Consider the following 18,903-nt stretch of genomic DNA (forward strand, 5'->3'; position numbering starts at 1 on the left):
ACGTTAATGATCTGTTGTTTTAATGAGGCGTCCTCAGCGTCATCTGTCAAGTGCTCTCACAATGTACAGTGATCCGCCATATCATTATGACCATCTTCATTGTTGTGGCTGATTGGAAGCAGAAACAGTTTTCAAGCAGATTTTAATGCGTTTGTTAATAAATCATCTGTGATTCGTTTTTTTTTCTTAAATGTGATTTTAGCGTTAGCTGAAAAATATTCTAGCGTTAAACTTGATCTCAGAGCAGAACTTCCTCCACCAGCTTGTAGCTGCGCTGCGTTCGGGTGCCGACGGTCAGAGCGCTCTGCAGTTGACTGATCTGGTCTGGAGTCGGAGCCGGGGCCTCGTGATGGAGCCGCAGCCACGGGGCGCCTGGAAACACACGAGTTCATCAGGAGTCTGCCCCTGAACGCATCATCATCATCATCATCATCATCATCATCATCTCACCTTTCTTGACCTTCTGACCCAGAGAAACCAGTAGCTCCGCCCCCACGCTGTGATTGACAGGCTCTCCCACCTTTGATCGCCCCGCCCCCAACTTATGAAGGACCTGCGCCAAAACCAAACCATCCACGTCCTCAACTACACCTGCAGGTAAACAAACAGATTAATGTTTTTAGTTTAGCTACATCTTTAATTAAATATAAAATGTATTTATTATCTTTTTATTCTTATCTTACCATCGGCAGGAGCCTCTAGTTCCAGCTGATGTTTAGATTTCCTCAGGACGCTGAAGTAGTCGCAGCTGGCGGAGCATAGAGTGCGAGCCTTGTCACTGGCCACGCCCTGAGCCTCCATCATGAGCTGGAACTTGGACAGAGCGGCTCCACCAATCACTGCGTCAGAAATCTTCTTACTGCCCTCTGATTGGTCGGAAGCCAAGCCGTTCATCATCAGCAGCACACCCCCTTCAGGAACCACAGGTAAAATATTTAGCTTTAACTAAACTACATAAATGACTAGTTTCACAGTCAAAAACAATAAAAATAAAAACCATGAACATGTTTACAGAGTGTAATACTTCCTTGACGTTTCAATTATTACTAATTCATTTAGGGTGTGTTTTTTAAAACAGGTTGGAAATCACAAAAAAAAAAAAAAAGAAAAAAAAAAGAAAATGGCGCCATCACCTGAGAACAATCTTTTCTCCCAGTGTCCTTGAACGAATCATGGCTACCGTTCCAAACTGCTAAATAACGGTTATGTAGCTAACGTTAGCTTCTCAAATTAGCTGCTTTATGTTCGTTGTTGATTAAACAAACTTTAATCAACAACGAACATTCATCAGTGATCTGTTGGCGGATTAATTTGGTTTCTGTTCGACAGTCTGTTCAGGAATTAAATACGTTTATGCTAACTTTAGCCTTTAGCGAGGTAGCCGCGTTCAGCTAACTTAGCAATGTTGACACAGGAAGTGTGTGTAATGAACAAAATAAAAATATTTTCATTTTATTTTACTGATAATTATTAATTAATTAATTTACCAATGTTTTATTTTAAAATATGTTGTAGAGCTAACAGTGACGATTAAAAAAAAAAGTTAAATACATCTTTAATTTATTAAGAAATAAAATGATAAATTATAAATAATATTTGGGACTGCCAGTAGTGTCATCAGTCGCCATTAGCATCGCCTTTAGCGCTATTACCATCACTTAATAAACCAAATATTCAGCAGTTCATCTTCAACTTCTTTTTTCTTCTTTGTGTGTCGTGTGAACATCAGAATCTGTGTTTAGTGAATTTCATCTTTTTTCGTTTGGGTTGAGATAATTTTCAGCAAACATTGTGACGCGTTGACGTATTCTATGCAGAGTTACTGAATGACGGTGGGACATTTTTCTAGGGGACATTTAGGACGAGGGTGTTTAGAGCGGGACATTAGGTCTCGTTACCCAGAACCGTCACCAGCTCCATCAGGTCGTCGGGTCCTTTCCCCTTCAGTGTCTCCAGAGATTCGATCACCTCCAGACTGTTGCCCACACACCGACCGATCGTAGCGTCCATCCGGCTGAGGACCGCCGCAGTTTTTATGCCCAGACCGTTTCCTGTTTCCACCTGAAACAAGAACGAACCTGGGTAGAAGAACTCTCCTCTAAATAATCACGATTTAAACGACTCATATAGTTCTTTCTATTAAGCTGCTGTCAGTGAAAGTTATTATTTCCTGCAAAGGTGTTTCACATTAAAGGATTATCATATGTGAAAGTGTCTTACCATCATCTGTGCTAGCTCTTTAGCTCCGTCCAGGTCTTTGTAGAGAGCAGCTCGTCCAAACTTCACGTCCAGCACCAGAGCACGCAGAGACTCAGCGCCTTTCTTTGAGACGATAGAACCTGGAGATCAACACAGCCACACATGTAAAGTCATGTTTATCTTTAGAACCGTTTTAGTTTCTGTTTGTGAACACAGGTCAGTACCGGTGATGAGCGGTAAGCTGTCCACGGTGCTGGTGGCGTCCCGCCGAGCGTACAGGATACGATCTGCAGGAACCAGTGTCTCCGTCTGACCCACGATGCAACAGCCCACCGAGCCGAGGATCTTCAGAATCTGCAGTGAGTCATTAGTCACAGATAATCTCAAACATGCACACACTACAGGATTTTATTCAGATTATCTTATCAGATCAAGGAGAAATGGATAAACTGAGGTGAGATTTTAACTCTGTCTACGGTAGCATGCTAGCTAACGTTAGCCTAGTATCAAACATGTCTGATAATAATCACAGCTGATCTGTAAACATCTCACATTACAAGATAATCTGGGATGAATAAATCCCTAATTTCAGAAAGTATTGTGCGAAAACTTTCTAGTTTGATGAAAGAACAGTTGGTTTCACCTGCTCCTTTGACTGTTGGACGTTGTACCCTGGAATTGATTCCAGTTTATCCAAAGTTCCTCCGGTATGAGCTAAGCCCCGCCCACTGATCATAGGCACCTGACAAGAACACCTGAGGTTAGACATTGTGCATCTCAATCTCAGAATAATAATAATAAGCATCATGCATTTGTTCTATTTGTTTTATTTAGATTATGAGATTATGAGATAATGAGACCTTCAATCTCATTATCTAAAGGTCATGAGTTCGAGCCTCACACGGGGCACCTGTTCGTAGCCACCGCCATCATCCATGGGAAGCCAGTGGAGCTGATGGAGGAGTTCAAATATCTGGGCACCATCTTTGACAACCTGCTGAAATTCTCCTCCAACACTGAAGAGACTCTCAGAAGGTGCCAGCAACGTCTCTACCTCCTGAGGAAACTCAGCTCCTTTGGAGTCAGCAAAGACTTTTTATTTCAGTTTTATTGAGAGCATCATCACATTCTCAATAACCTGCTGGTTCCTCCATCAGCCTCCACAACAGAAATTGAATGCAGAGCACTGTTTCAGTCTGCTCTAAGATCATTGGTCTGCCTGTAAGAACTCTATCACATATTCATGACCAACAGACACTGGCAGATAAAATCACCAAAGACTCTTCACACGTCCTCCACTCAGCGTTTCAGTGGCTTTCCTCTGGACGACGGCTCCGCAGCTGGAGAGACTCTTGGTTGTGTTTATTTATTACCCATTCTACCTCGGCTATAACTTGTAAATATTTATTCCCTGTAACTACTGTTTACTGTTTACATTTGCACTTTAGTCACTTTACTTATACAGTCTGTTTACATTCTCCATGGACATCTTGGATAGTTATAACATTTATGGCATGGTGACTTAAAATGTCTGTACTTGTACGTTAAGCTGCTCACTTGTGCCTCCCGGGGACAAATAAAGTTTTCTGAATCTGAATCTGAATCTTATTATATCAACTATTTAAAGTATTTGTTAAAACTTCAGTTTCAGAAACAACTCAAACTCAACCGTGATCTTCAAGTAACCAAAGTACTCAAGTTATATTTAAGCCAAAGCTGAATCATAGATATTTTGAAGAATTTTCATGTTTTTTCCATTAAAATATAATGAACACATGTTTAACTGGAATTTGGACAAGAAATCGTTTTATTATGTGAAATAGTTAATGAAATCATTTGAATTTCAAGCTTTTTAATTTTTTTGCATACTACATTTATTTATTTTTTATTTTTTGGATATTCTTTATTTTTAGTTTTTAATAGGATTTATTATATATATTTTGATTATATATTATATTTGATTTTGAAAAAGTATATTTTAAATTTAAAAAAAATTGCATAGTTCATTTATATTTATCTATTTTCAAACATTTTGGAATTGTTTTTAGATATAAATGTTTTTACAATAGTCTGGATAGTATTTTTTGTTTTACATAATTTTATTTTCATGTTTAATGGGTATCAGATTTTTCTTAGGATTAATTAGTTTTATTAATTCACGATATGTTTCAAAACTTAAATATGTCCTTAATGAAGCGGTTGTTAAACAATGTGGCTATATTATATTATTTTATATTATATTATATTATATTATATTATGTTATATTATATTATTTGTGCTCTACCTTGCAGCCGCAGGCAGCTAGCGCTGGAGCTAACACCAGGCTAACTTTATCTCCCACCCCTCCTGTGGAATGCTTGTCGACCATCAGCTCCCTCCACTCCTCCGGCCATGACATCACTTCCCCCGATGACATCATCTCTCTGGTCAGGGTCTGGGTCTCCTTGGCAACCATCCCCTTCATCCAGATAGCCATGAGCATGGCACCTGAAAGACACAGAGCAGGGGATACGATGACGGATCGATCGAAATACCAACGTTGGATCGATATTTGGATCGATCCAACGTGGGTATCGATACCAACATAACGAGACCGATACTTTACTTTCAGTTTCTGTCGTGTGTCATTGAAGCGGCTGTAACCGGACTGTGTTTGTCTCAACGCTGCTGCTGTCCCAGAGCAGAGCAGACTCACTTCCTCCTTCTATTATAGTTTCTGAACACTCTGCATGAAAAACCATTTGTTTTCATTTGTTCTCAAGTGATAATTTAGTGTTTTCGTGTTTTTGTGTGTGTTTCTATTTACACATAAACTTTGTCTAAAGTCTGTTCTGGATCGTAACTGAATAATAATCCAAAAGGTAAATAACAAAAACACTTAAAGGTCATAAAAATGAATTCAGATTCAGACTGATGATGCATCCAACTTAAGTATTAAAAGTATCAATATCGGTATCTGCGATCCTGGCCCTGTATGTACTTTGTATCGGATCGATACTAAATCTAGCGGTACTGCACAGCACGGAGCTGACGGAGGCTGACGGAGGCTGACGGAGGCTCCATACCTGTCTGACAGTCCTGGATGGATCCAGATGTGACGGCCTGGATGAAGGCTTTGACTTCTTCATCACTGAAGGTTCCTCCATCCCTCTTCTTCCTGATCAGGTCCTGGATCGAGAACATGTCGGTCTGGTACCGTTAGAGACGAATGGAGATAACCGAGGAAGAAAGGAAACAGGGAACGTGAGATGGGTACTTTCCTGAACAAACCGCCAACTCTGCTGTTCTGCTCTGATTTAACACCTCCTGTCCAGTTCATTAGGTACATCTGATCTAATTAATGCTCAGCTGATGCTCAGGACTCTCAAGACTGACGAGTGTCAATAAATTCACACGTTCACACGCCACGTGTGACATTCCTCACGCTGGGAAGTGATCAAACTCTCTGAACATTATTAACACAGACTGTTTAAAAAAGAGATTAGTAATCTATGAATGGATGAGACTCCCGTACCATCAGCACTGGTCCCCTCACGGATCAGCTCTTCTCCCTGGACACGAACAGCTGAACTTCAGTCACGGTCTGTGGAGCTCCTAAAGTTTGTGGATGGCAGTGATTGTGGATTACAGGAAGAACACGCACCCCGTCCCGCCCTCCGCCCCCTCATTCATCCATTCATCCATTCATCGTGTGTGACTCTACAGTCAACACTGTGGAGTCCCTCCGTTTCCAGGGCACCATCATGTCCCAGGACCTCAGATGGGAGCTGGACATCAGTAAACTAATTAAAACATTTACTTCCTGAACCTAAAACACTGGTTCACTTCTGGTTGACTTCTGGTTCACTTCTACACCATCAGTGACTCATCACCGTCTAAGCTGCGGCCTCTGCCAAGGACAAGTCCAGACTGCAACGTGGCGTTCTCTCTGCAGAGGAGGTGACTGGCTGCAGCCTGAAGTCACTGGGGGACTAGTTGTGGGCGGATCGACCCAAACACCGATCGATACCAAATCCTGGACTGGTTGATCCTGATTCTGATTCTGGTGAGGAGAAAGCAGACTCCCTCTGCTTGGATCAGCGACCTAACAGCCAATCAGAAAATAGTATTTCTCGTTGCCGCACCGTAACCACGCCTTCCACCAGTGCGCGCGAATGTCAAAGAAGAGCTGGAAGTAAAAGCCCACGAGGCGAGAACGTCATCACGTCGTTATTTTTTTCACAATAACTGCTTTATTGAAGTTGAGGAACTCTGCAGGATATTTGATTTATGGATCATTTTCACCTTATTTAAACAGTTTTGGACGGTGATGGTTAGATGGGACTGTTTAAATGAATGAGTGTCTGTTTTTAACTGTTAACATGTAAATGTACACATGTATGTTGTCTGCATGTTCAGGTTGAACCTCCTAGAGACACAGGAGCTAATTAATGCAGATAATGACTGGTGCTGTTCAAGGGGTGTTCAAAGTTGTAAATAAAACAATTTATTTGGTTTAAAGGAATTTGTCCTTTACATTAATACTATACTAATACATTATCTTCAAACACACTTCACCCTCACTCCAAGCTTAGTTAAAAAGTTGAGAGCCCTGTTGATGCTGAAACAACGTCAGAAAAGTGATGATGAAACGAAGTATAGATTTAGAGCAGGACTGTTATTTTAGAATACATTCACTAGTGTACCTAATAATCTGGCCACCTCTTTATGCTCTGTTATTCGTACATATTAACTACATAGTAGTGAAGGATATAAATGTAACTGTGGTGACAATAAAACCGACCAATAGAAATGTAGTGAACATGTTTTAGTAATTGTTAGCATGATAGCATGCTTCTGTTAGCATTTAGTATAGCATTTGTCAGTAATTTATTGCATTTATTTATTGACACAAGTTTTTGTCCAGCTCTTTCTTTAAACATCATAAAATTATAGGTTGTTCACGCCAAATAAAGTTAGCAAAATACTCTCTAGTGTGCGATGTATACTACTTTTTGATTTTATCATAAAATTATAATTAATCTCTCAACCTGACCTGGACCATGTATGTGATTGTACACAGACATACGGGGACACTGGGATTAGCTTCCATCACAAAATTCCCACTGTCCCCATATGCCTCTGTAGACAAATGGAAATATTTACAACCACAAACTGATCAACATGTGATCAAATTAAAACCAAATGTGTCAAAAATGAATTCCCATTTAAAAAGTTAATTAATGAAGAGTAACTTTAGACATTAATTCAGACTGAGTTCCTGTGTCCAGTCTCTATGAGGACAGTTGCTCACCTGCTCTGGTGTCCACGACCATGAACTGATATGGAGGCTGCAGCTTATCGGACAGCAGCCTCAGGTTCAGCCAATCAAAGAGGAGGGAGGAGGAGGTGAGTTGCTGAGGGAGCCAATGAGTTTCCAGCTCTGGTCGGGGTTAGAGCATGCTTCATGTCAATAGAAGGTCCAAGTCTAGATGACTGGTGTAGATGAGCAGTTTATTTCTTTATGCAGGTTAATGTTCAATAGGTTTAATGTAGTTCAGTGTTTCCTGAATGGGATTTTAAGAACATTCACAGACTCAGCTGAACTGATTTCCTCATCAATAAGACCTTAAAACCCATTCCGTGGAGGTCTGCTAAAACTGGAGTGATGTGGTCCCTTCTCCTGAAGAAAACAACATGCATTGTGTTTGAAGGGGCATTGCCCTTGACACGTCTGCTCCCCTGCCGATCAGAGTTTCCTGATCATACTACCTGAGTGTCACTCCTTTGTCCTTTTGTTCCTTTATCACTGACCATGTCTGGAAGTCACCTCTGCCCCCTGCGTTCACCCTCCTGTGTAAAGTTCCCCTCGACTGACCAATATACATCCACTATACGATCTATTCAGGAACTGTCTGCAACCACACCTGGGGACAGAGTATATCTGTTCTCTGGCCCGGCATTCTGGGTCAGTCTCTGGTCTCAGACCCACTCTGTGTCGGTAGGCTCACCATGACCTGGAACTCCAATAAACTTGTACCACTTCAGCAAACTTGGAACTAGACTTGGATTGTTTTTTTCTTCATCAGATTCAAACGCAGAGAAGAAGCTGCTCACACACAATTCTTTCGAATATTTTTGAAATAAAAGGCAGCTTGGATATGGTTCTGTAGATTTATAAAACTGCTCGTGACTCTAATGTGATGTTTCTGCTGTGCACAGAAAACCGTTAATGTTTGATTCAATAGCGGTTATTTCTAAACCGCTCTGCGTGGCGGTGACTGGTCATCTTTTCCTGTTGTGTCCTACGTCGTTGGCGCTAACCTCTGCAGCATTTTTTGCCTATTCAGCAAGTTGAACCGAAAATTGTCGACTCTCAAGGAAAACAGGAAGTGATCTTTATCGGATCATTGAAATTCAGCTAACAGTAGCTCTTCCTAGCCTTCCAGCTAATAGAAGCCCTTTTAGCTTCCAAGCTAATATTAGCTATTCCTACGACAATTTTTAAAAATGTTTAAAAACATTTATTTTAGATTGTTGCTCTCGACCCATTTTACTCTGCAGGGACAGTGAATGATGAGCAGTAGTGTCGGTCAGTGTGGACTCTGTGACAAAACCACGGTGATGTTAAACTGGTCAGTTATTAACTGGCCAAATAAGGTCAGAAGTCACAGAGCTCTTATTGTGAAAGAACCATACAGGAAGGCGGCGCGTCAACTTTGTAATAAATGACAGTTTATTATAAAGATCATAATCTGTTGCGTTGCAGAGCTCATCAGTTGTCATCGTGTGCTCTTTGATTTTTAGAAAAGGGAAGAAAAAACTACAAGTACACACAACGCCACTCACTCCAGAAGAAACTACAAACATACTGTAAAAAGAGGAAGCTAGAGAGGAGGAAGATGAGGAAGATGAGGAGGTGGAGGGTAACCATAAAACCATAAAGTTATCAGGAGGAGTATAGAATATGAGGAAGAGGAGGAGAAGGAAGGTTTTCACGCGCAAGGTTAGAAAGCCGGGATTCTCAGCCAATCATCAGGAAGATGAGGATTGCTATTGTTACCCCCTCCGATGGCGGCCATTTTAGCTCACTTTTCCATCCCTATCTAAATTCATCCTGGTTCATGGGTAACTCTCAAACTGAACCGCCATTTTGTTTCCATTTATCAGCCTCTGATTTGATTGGCCCAGACAGGTTTCTCTAAGTTTACTAAAAATGAAACGGAAACTGAAGCTTTGTCAGCATATTTTCAATGAAAGCCAGCAATAGTACCTCTTCCAAGCGTCCTGGCCTTCCAGCTAATAGTAACACTTCCTAGCTTTCTACCTATCATTCATATCATTGATAATAATATGATTCTGTACAAGCACCCCAACTTTTGTGACCCTTGGTCTCTGGGGGGTGCTATAAATGCAACATTTCAATATCTCAAAAATTGCAATAGCTAACTTCATGAAAGTTACATATTGTAATCTGTAACATATTGTGCAGACGCCCATCAAGTTGTGTGACATTACGTCTACAGGGGGCGCTACAGGTGACACCTAAACATCTTTTGAACTATTCACCCAATCCCTATGGAACTCAGCAACCGTCATTATAATATGCTTGTGTACAATCATGCGAAGTGTCGTGCAATTCGGCCTGTAGGGGGCGCTACAACCACTACATATTTATATCTCACAAACCACCACAGTAAACTGGTTGAAATTTGACAATCATAATCTGTAGATGACTCCTTATAAAGCCACCAAGTTTGGTGCAATACAGTCTATAGGGGGCGTTACTGGTGACGTGTAAATATTTGAGTCCTATCTCCTACTCATTTGGCAGACCCAGCTTTCCCCTAGTCACACTTGACCTCCTGTCAGGTCTTTTCCCACCTACTGGCATCTGTGGAAGACTGCATACAAGCCCACCAAATTTCGTTGCTTCTGACCCGCCTGATTCACTTGTCAGCCAAAGGATTCCTCCACAGACACTTTGCCTACTTTCAGGCCGTGTCCGACCCACTTATGTCTCTGCGTCCCACTCCGGGACGACTTTGCCACGGCATGGACCCCTTTATGATCACTTGCGATCATCTAGTTCAAGTTGAAATTTGTTTCTAGTTTAATTTATTTGTTTGTTTGTTTGTGTCAGGGTGGTGATCGGGGAGATCGATGAGGAGACGGACTCCACTTAGGAAAACATCAGAGCCGAGCCGCTCAACTCCGTGGTCCACTGACGTCCCGACCCCTCCTCGGATGGCCCTCTCCACGGCAACGGATGACAGCGTGCCATGGCAACCCCCGGCTCTGTGCATGAAGTGCTACAGGAGTCATTTTCTCTCCGTAGTTTTTATAAATAAAATAAAAAGAATCATTAAAAGTTGTTAAGTGGAATTTATTTTGTCAAACTGGGATTGTTTAATAAAGTTTCATTTGTTGTAAAAAAATAAAAATAAATCTTGTTTCTTTTATTAAACTAAAAGTGACTATTTATTTTAAGTCAAACCGTTTCAGGGTGAAAAAAATGACACCATGTCAATTATCTGCTGCTTTAATTAGGCGTCCTCAGCATCATCTGTCAAGTGCTCTCACAATATACATTGATCCGTCATATCATTATGATGATCTGAAGAGGTCGAGAGGAGACATTATGACCAGCATAATGTTGTGGCTGATTAGAAGCAGAAACAGTTTATAAGCAGATTTTCATGCGTTCGTTAATAAATCATCTGTGATTCTACTTTTTTGTTATATGTGATTTTAGCGCCTGCAAAAGACTGGCGACCTGTCCAGGGTGTACCCCCCCCCTCGCCCAATGACAACTGGGATAGGCGCGACCCCTCACAGGACAAGCGGTTACAAAAGATGAATGAATGAATAAATGAATGATTTTAGCGTTAGTTTTAAAAATATGCCAGCGTTAAATTTGATTTCCGAGCAGAACTTCCTTCACCAGCTTGTAGCTGCGCTGCGTTCGGGTGCCGTCGTCTTTCCCGACGGTCAGAGCGCTCTGCAGCTGACTGATCTGGTCTGGAGTCGGAGCCGGGGCCTCGTGATGGAGCCGCAGCCACGGGGCGCCTGGAAACACACAAGTTCATCAGGAATCTGCCCCTGAACGCATCATCTTCATCATCATCATCATCATCTCACCTTTCTTGACCTTCTGACCCAGAGATACCAGTAGCTCCGCCCCCACGCTGTGATTGACAGGGTCTCCCACCTTTGATCGCCCCGCCCCCAACTTATGAAGGACCTGTGATAAAACAAAACCGTCCACGTCCTCAACTACACCTGCAGGTAAACAAACAAATGAATGTTTTTAGTTTAGCTACATCTTTAATTAAATATAAAATGTATTTATTATCTTTTTATTCTTATCTTACCATCGGCAGGAGCCTCTAGTTCCAGCTGATGTTTAGATTTCCTCAGGACGCTGAAGTAGTCGCAGTTGGCGGAGCATAGAGTGCGAGCCTTCTCACTGGCCACGCCCTGAGCCTCCATCATGTCCTGGAACTTGGACAGAGCGGCTCCACCAATCACTGCGTCAGAAATCTTCTTACTGCCCTCTGATTGGTCGGAAACCAAGCCGGTCATCACCAGCAGCACACCCCCTTCAGGAACCAGAGGTAAAATATTTAGCTTTAACTAAACTACATAAATGACTAGTTTCACAGTCAAAAACAATAAAAATAAAAACCATGAACATAGTGTAATACTTCATTGACGTTTCAATTATTACTTTAGTTTAATTAATTTAGGGTGTGTGTTCTGAAACAGGTTGGAAATCACAAAAACAATGGCGCCAACAACGGAGAACAATCTTTTCTCCCAGTGTCCCTGAACGAATCATGGATACCGTTACAAACTGGTAAATAACGGTTGTTGTAGCTAACGTTAGCTTCTCAAATTAGCTGCTTTATGTACATTCATCAGTGATCTGATTCTCTTTAATTTGGTTTCTGTTCGACAGTCTGTTCAGCAATTAAATACGTTTATGCTAACTTTAGCCTTTAGCGAGGTAGCCGCGTTCAGCTAACTTAGCAATGTTGAAACAGGAAGTTTTTGTAATTAACAAAATAAAAATATTTTTCTTTTGTTTTATTGATGATTATTAATTAATTTACCAATGTTTTATTTGAAAATATGTTAAGAGTGATGATTGAAAAAAAAAGTTAAATGCATCTTTAATTTTTAAAAAAATAAAATGATAAATATTACTACTGGCAATATTGCCAGTAGTATCATTAGTGGCCATTAGCATCGCCTTCAGCACTATTGGCGTTGCTTAATAAACCAAATATTTAGCGACCCATCTTCATCTTCAAATTCTTTTTTGTTCTTTGTCTTTTTGAGATTTTATGTTTTATCGCAATCTGCAGGATGAAAGCGTTTTTAAACGTCAGAATCTGTGTTTAGTGAATTTCCTCTTTTTTTTCATTTGGGTTGAGATAATTTTTGGCAAATACTGTGACGCGTTGACGTATTCTGTGCAGAGTTGTTGCAGCTGGTCAAGAGGTTGCTGAATGACAGTGGGACATTTTTCTAGGGGACATTAAGGACGAGGGTGTTTAGAGCGGGACTTTAGGTCTCGTTACCCAGAACCGTCACCAGCTCCATCAGGTCGTCGGGTCCTTTCCCCTTCAGTGTCTCCAGAGATTCGATCACCTCCAGACTGTTGCCCACACACCGACCGATCGTAGCGTCCATCCGGCTGAGAACCGCCGCAGTTTTTATGCCCAGACCGTTTCCTGTTTCCACCTGAAACAAGAACGAACCTGGGTAGAAGAACTCTCCTCTAAATAATCACGATTTAAACGACTCATATAGTTCTTTCTATTAAGCTGCTGTCAGTGAAAGTTATTATTTCCTGCAAAGGTGTTTCACATTAAAGAATTATCTTATGTGAAAGTGTGTTACCATCATCTGTGCTAGCTCTTTAGCTCCGTCCAGATCTTTGAAGAAAGCAGCTCGTCCAAACTTCACGTCCAGCACCAGAGCATGCAGAGACTCAGCGCCTTTCTTTGAGACGATAGAACCTGGAGATCAACACAGCCACACATGTAAAGTCATATTGAGGAGTCCATGCAACCGGTTGCAGGATCCCTATTGATTTTGTTGCAATTTTTATTCTGTTCCTTCTGCTTAGGTCAAGTGTCTGCCCAGGACAAACTGCGAGGGTGAAAGGCATCAAACCTGGTAACTTGGTAGAAGTCCTGGCATTTTTACTTTGCCAAGGTGTCAATACACTTGCCTGCTGCTAAGTGGCGCTCTAATAAACAAATTTACGTTTTGGCTCATATCTCTTACATATCCCTGGTTCTAATGGACTACGCTACGCCCATTTTTTCTGCCATTGTGAAAAAAATTGCACCTCAAAGCAAAATGAACTCCTCCTAGCCCATTCATCCAATTCTCACCAAACTTGGCATGTATCATCTATGGACAAAGATAATGAAAAGTTCTCTAAAGAACTTAAGCAGGGTTATTGATTACAAAGTTAACGACTAATACATTTTTATGGAGAGCAACAGTATAACTCCAAAGCTAATATTTTGTGAAGTATATACCCAAACTTAATCAAATTTCAGATTATTGATAATAATATGATTCTGTAAAAGCACCCCAACTTTTGTGACCCTTGGTCTCTAGGGGGCGCTACACAAGCAACATTTAATATCTCAAAAACTGCAATAGCTATCTTCATGACATTTTTCATACACAATCTGTAACATATTGTGTAGATGCCCATCAAGTTGCATGACATTACATCAACAGGGGGCGCTACAGGTGACACTGAAACATTTCATATGACTATAACTTTGGTAGTATTCACCCAATCCTTATGAAACATAGTAACCAACATTTTAATATGCTTGTGTACGTTCATGCCAAGTTTCGTAAAAGTCGGCCTGTAGGGGGCGCTACAACGACCACATGTTTATATGTCACGAACCACCACAGTAAACTGCTTGAAATTTGACGATAATAATCTGTAGGTGGATCCTTACAAACCCACTAATTTTCATGCAATAAGGTCTATAGGGGGCGCTTCTGGTGACTTATGCCTCTGCGTCCCGCTCGGGGAGAACTTCACCACAGCATGGACCCCTTCATGATCGCTTGCGATCCTCTAGTTATCTTTAGAACCGTTCTGGTTTCTGTTTGTGAACACAGGTCAGTACCAGCGATGAGGGGTAAGCTGTCCACGGTGCTGGTGACGTCCCGCAGAGCATACAGGATACGATCTGCAGGAACCAGTGTCTCCGTCTGACCCACGATGCAACAGCCCACCGAGCCGATGATCGCCAGAATCTGCAGTGAGTCATTAGTCACAGATAATCGCTCTAATCTCAAACATGCACACACTACAAGATTTTATTCAGATTATCCTATCAGATCAAGGAGAAATGGATAAACTGAGGTGAGATTTTAACTCTACAGTAGCATGCTAGGTAATGTTAGCCTAGTATCACACATATTGATATTAATCACAGCTGATCTGTGAACATCTCACATCACAAGATAATCTGGGATGAATAAATCCCTAATTTCAGAAAGTATTGCACGAAAACATTTCAGTTTGATGAAAGAACAATTGGTTTCACCTGCTCCTTTGACTGGTTGACGTTGTACCCTGGAATTGATTCCAGTTTATCCAGAGTTCCTCCGGTATGAGCTAAGCCCCGCCCACTGATCTTAGGCACCTGACAAGAACACCTGAGGTTAGACATTGTGCATCTTAATCTCTGAATAATAACAATAAGTATGATATATTTGTTTTATTACATCATATCAACTATTTAAAGTATTTGTTAAAACTTCAGTTTCAGAAACAACTCAAACTCGACCGTGTTCTTTAAGTAACCAAAGTACTCAAGTTATATTTAAGCTAAAGCTGAATATTTTGAATTATTTTCCTCAAACAACAAAGAATTTTCATGTGTTTTCCATTAAAATATAATGAACACATGTTTAATGTAATAATTAAAATTTGAAGCTTTTTAATTTTTTGCATACTACATTTATTTAGTTTTTATTTTTGGATATTCTTTATTTATAATTTTTTTAATATTAAACTTTTTTCTAGTATTTATATATATTTTGATTATCTATTATATCTGAGTTTTAAAAAGTACATTTATTTTTATGTATATATTTTTATATATTTTGGAATTATTTTTAGATAAAAATGTTTTTAGAATATTTTGGATAATAACTTTTTTTAATTTATTTTTTTATTTTTTGTTTTACATAATTTTATTTTCATGTTTATTGGGTATCAAACTTTTCTTAGGATTAATTAGTTTTATATTTTTAAGGTATAAAAAGGTTTCACATTAATTCACAATTAATTCATGATATGTTACAAAACTTGGATATGTCCTTAATGAAGCAGTTGTTAAACAATGAGGATATATTATATTATATTATATTATATTATATTTGTGCTCTACCTTATAGCCGCAGGCAGCTAGCGCTGGCGCTAACACCAGGCTAACTTTATCTCCCACCCCTCCCGTCGAATGCTTGCCGACTATCTGCTCCCTCCACTCCTCTGGCCATGACATCACTTCCCCCGATAACATCATCTCTCTGGTCAGGGTCTGGGTCTCCTTGGCAACCATCCCCTTCATCCAGATAGCCATGAGCATGGCACCTGAAAGACACAGAGCAGGGAATACGATGACGGTCGAGCCAAATGTCGATACCAACATAACGAGACCGATACTTTACTTTCAGTTTCTGTTTTGCGTCATTGAAGCGGCTGTAACCGGTCTGTGTTTGTCTCAGCGCTGCTGCTGTCCCAGAGCAGAGCAGACTCACTTCCTCCTTCTAATAGTATTATAGTTTCTGAACACTCTGCCTTTGTCTAAAGTCTGTACTGGATTGTAACTGATTAATAATCCAAAAGGAAAATAACAAAAACACTTAAAGGTCATAAAAATGAATTCAGATTCAGACTGATGATGCATCCATGTAGCGATAGGCTACTACACAGCACGGAGCTGACGGAGGCTGACGGAGGCTCCATACCTGTCTGACAGTCCTGGATGGATCCAGATGTGACGGCCTGGATGAAGGCTTTGACTTCTTCATCACTGAAGGTTCCTCCGTCCCTCTTCTTCCTGATCAGGTCCTGGATCGAGAACATGTCGGTCTGGTACCGTTAGAGACGAATGGAGAGAACCGAGGAGGAAAGGAAACAGGGAACGTGAGATGGGTACTTTCCTGAACAAACCGCCAACTCTGCTGTTCTGCTCTGATTTAACACCTCCTGTCCAGTTCATTAGGTACATCTGATCTAATTAATGCTCAGCTGATGCTCAGGACTCTCAAGACTGACGAGTGTCAATAAATTCACACGTTCACACGCCACGTGTGACATTCCTCACGCTAGGAAGTGATCAAACTCTCTGAACATTATTAACACAGACTGTTTAAAAAAGAGATTAGTAATCTATGAATGGATGAGACTCCCGTACCATCAGCACTGGTCCCCTCACGGATCAGCTCTTCTCCCTGGACACGAACAGCTGAACTTCAGTCACGAGTCTGTGGAGCTCCTAAAGTTTGTGTAACCACGCCTTCCACCAGTGCGCGCGAATGTCAACGAAGAGCTGGAAGTAAAAGCCCACGAGGCGAGAACGTCATCACGTCGTTATTTTTTTCACAATAACTGTTTTATTGAAGTTGAGGAACTCTGCAGGATATTTGATTTATGGATCATTTTCACCTTATTTAAACAGGTTTGGACGGTGATGGTTGGATGGGACTGTTTAAATGAATGAGTGTCTGTTTTTAACTGTTAACATGTAAATGTACACATGTATGTTGTCTGCATGTTCAGGTTGAACCTCCTAGAGACACAGGAGCTAATTAATGCAGATAATGACTGGTGCTGTTCAAGGGGTGTTCAAAGCTGTAAATAAAACAATTTATTTGGTTTAAAGGAATTTGCCCTTTACATTAATACTATACTAATACATTATCTTCAGAAGCACTTCACCCTCACTCCAAGCTTAGTTAAAAACTTGAGATCCATGTTGATGCTGAAACAACGTCAGAAAAGTGATGATTCACCTGCATGATAATTGTGGAGTTAAACTGGACTGATTTGAGGAGATGATATGAGATAAAAACACTGTTGAATCAACATCTCTCTGTTAATAGCTGTCCAGCTCTTACTTTAAACATCATAAAATTATAATTAATCTCTCAGCCTGACCTGGACCATGTATGTGATTCTACACCGACATAAGGGGACACTGGGATTAGCTTCCGTCACAAAATTCCCACTGTCCCCATATGCCTCTGCAGACAAATGGAAATATTTACAACCACAAACTGATCAACATGTGATCAAATTAAAACCAAATGTGTCAAAAATGAATTCCCATTTAAAAAGTTAATTAATGAAGAGTAACTTTAGACATTAATTCAGACTGAGTTCCTGTGTCCAGTCGCTATGAACTCCAATAAACTTGTACCACTTCAGCAAACTTGGAACTAGACTTGGATTGTTTTTTTCTTCAACAGATTCAAACGCAGAGAAGAAGCTGCTCACACACAATTCTTTCTAATATTTTTGAAATAAAAGGCAGCTTGGAAATGGTTCTGTAGATTTATAAAACTACTCGTGACTCTAATGTGATGTTTCTGCTGTGCACAGAAAACCGTTAATGTTTGATTGAATAGCGGTTACTGGTCGTCTTTTCCTGTTGTGTCCTACGTCGTTGGCGCTAACCTCTGCAGCATTTTTAGCCGATTCAGCAAGTTGAACCGAAACTTGTCGACTCTCAAGGAAAACAGGAAGTGATCTTTATCGGATCATTGAAATCCAGCTAACAGTAGCTCTTCCTAGCCTTTCAGCTAATAGAAGCCCTTTTAACTTCCTAGCTAATATTAGCTATTCCTACGACAATTTTTAAAAATGTTTAAAAACATTTATTTTAGATTGTTGCTCTCGACCCATTTTACTCTGCAGGGACAGTGAATGATGAACAGTAGTGTCGGTCAGTGTGAACTCTGTGACAAAACCACGGTGATGTTAAACTGGTCAGTTATTAACTGGCCAAATAAGGTCAGAAGTCACAGAGCTCTTATTGTGAAAGAACCATACAGGAAGGCGGCGCGTCAACTTTGTAATAAATGACAGTTTTTTGTTTTTTTTTTGGGCTTTTGTTGCCTTTATGATAGACAGCTGAAGGTGGACAGGAAAGGGGGGCAGAGAGAGAGGGATGACTCGCAGCAAAGAGCCACAGGTCGGACTCGAACCCTGGGCTGCTGCATCGAGGATTCAGCCTCGGCACATGGGTCGCCAGCTCTACCCACTGAGCTATCCCAGCGACCCATAAATGACAGTTTATTATAAAGATTACAATCTACTGCGTTGCAGAGCGCATCAGTTGCCATCGTGTGCTCTTTGATATTGAGAAAAGGGAAGAAAAAACTACAAGTACACACAACGCCACTCACTCCAGAAGAAACTGCAAACATACTGTAAAAAGAGGAAGCCAGAGAGGAGGAAGATGAGGAAGATGAGGAGGTGGAGGGTAACCATAAAACCATAAAGTTATCAGGAGGAGTATAGAATATGAGGAGGAGGAGGAGGAGGAAGGTTTTCACGCGCAAGGTTAGAAAGCCGGGATTCTCAGCCAATCATCAGGAAGATGAGGATTGCTATTGTTACCCCCTCCGGTGGCGGCCATTTTAGCTCACTTTTCCATCCCTTT

General features: G+C 40.8%; 2 protein-coding genes across 2 annotated transcripts; both read right to left on the reverse strand.

Moving 5' to 3' along the window:
• Positions 1 to 12: 12 nt before the first annotated feature.
• On the reverse strand, positions 13 to 6,418 carry tymp (thymidine phosphorylase). The gene is made up of 10 exons (XM_084573958.1): positions 5,715 to 6,418; positions 5,266 to 5,389; positions 4,485 to 4,687; positions 2,843 to 2,941; positions 2,424 to 2,553; positions 2,221 to 2,339; positions 1,899 to 2,061; positions 684 to 911; positions 451 to 591; positions 13 to 372 (listed from the first exon to the last, which is right to left on the reverse strand). Exons 1-10 carry the CDS (start codon positions 5,715 to 5,717, stop codon positions 239 to 241), a joined length of 1,344 nt encoding a protein of 447 aa, XP_084430084.1. The 5' UTR covers positions 5,718 to 6,418; the 3' UTR covers positions 13 to 238.
• Positions 6,419 to 10,564: 4,146 nt separating this feature from the next.
• LOC311508559 (thymidine phosphorylase-like) lies at positions 10,565 to 17,600 on the reverse strand. The gene is made up of 10 exons (XM_084573374.1): positions 16,654 to 17,600; positions 16,205 to 16,328; positions 15,625 to 15,827; positions 14,776 to 14,874; positions 14,353 to 14,482; positions 13,088 to 13,206; positions 12,766 to 12,928; positions 11,554 to 11,781; positions 11,321 to 11,461; positions 10,565 to 11,248 (listed from the first exon to the last, which is right to left on the reverse strand). Exons 1-10 carry the CDS (start codon positions 16,654 to 16,656, stop codon positions 11,091 to 11,093), a joined length of 1,368 nt encoding a protein of 455 aa, XP_084429500.1. The 5' UTR covers positions 16,657 to 17,600; the 3' UTR covers positions 10,565 to 11,090.
• Positions 17,601 to 18,903: the final 1,303 nt, after the last annotated feature.

Source organism: Chelon labrosus (genome assembly GCF_963514085.1).
Source record: "Chelon labrosus genome assembly, chromosome: 23".
NCBI lineage: Eukaryota > Metazoa > Chordata > Actinopteri > Mugiliformes > Mugilidae > Chelon > Chelon labrosus.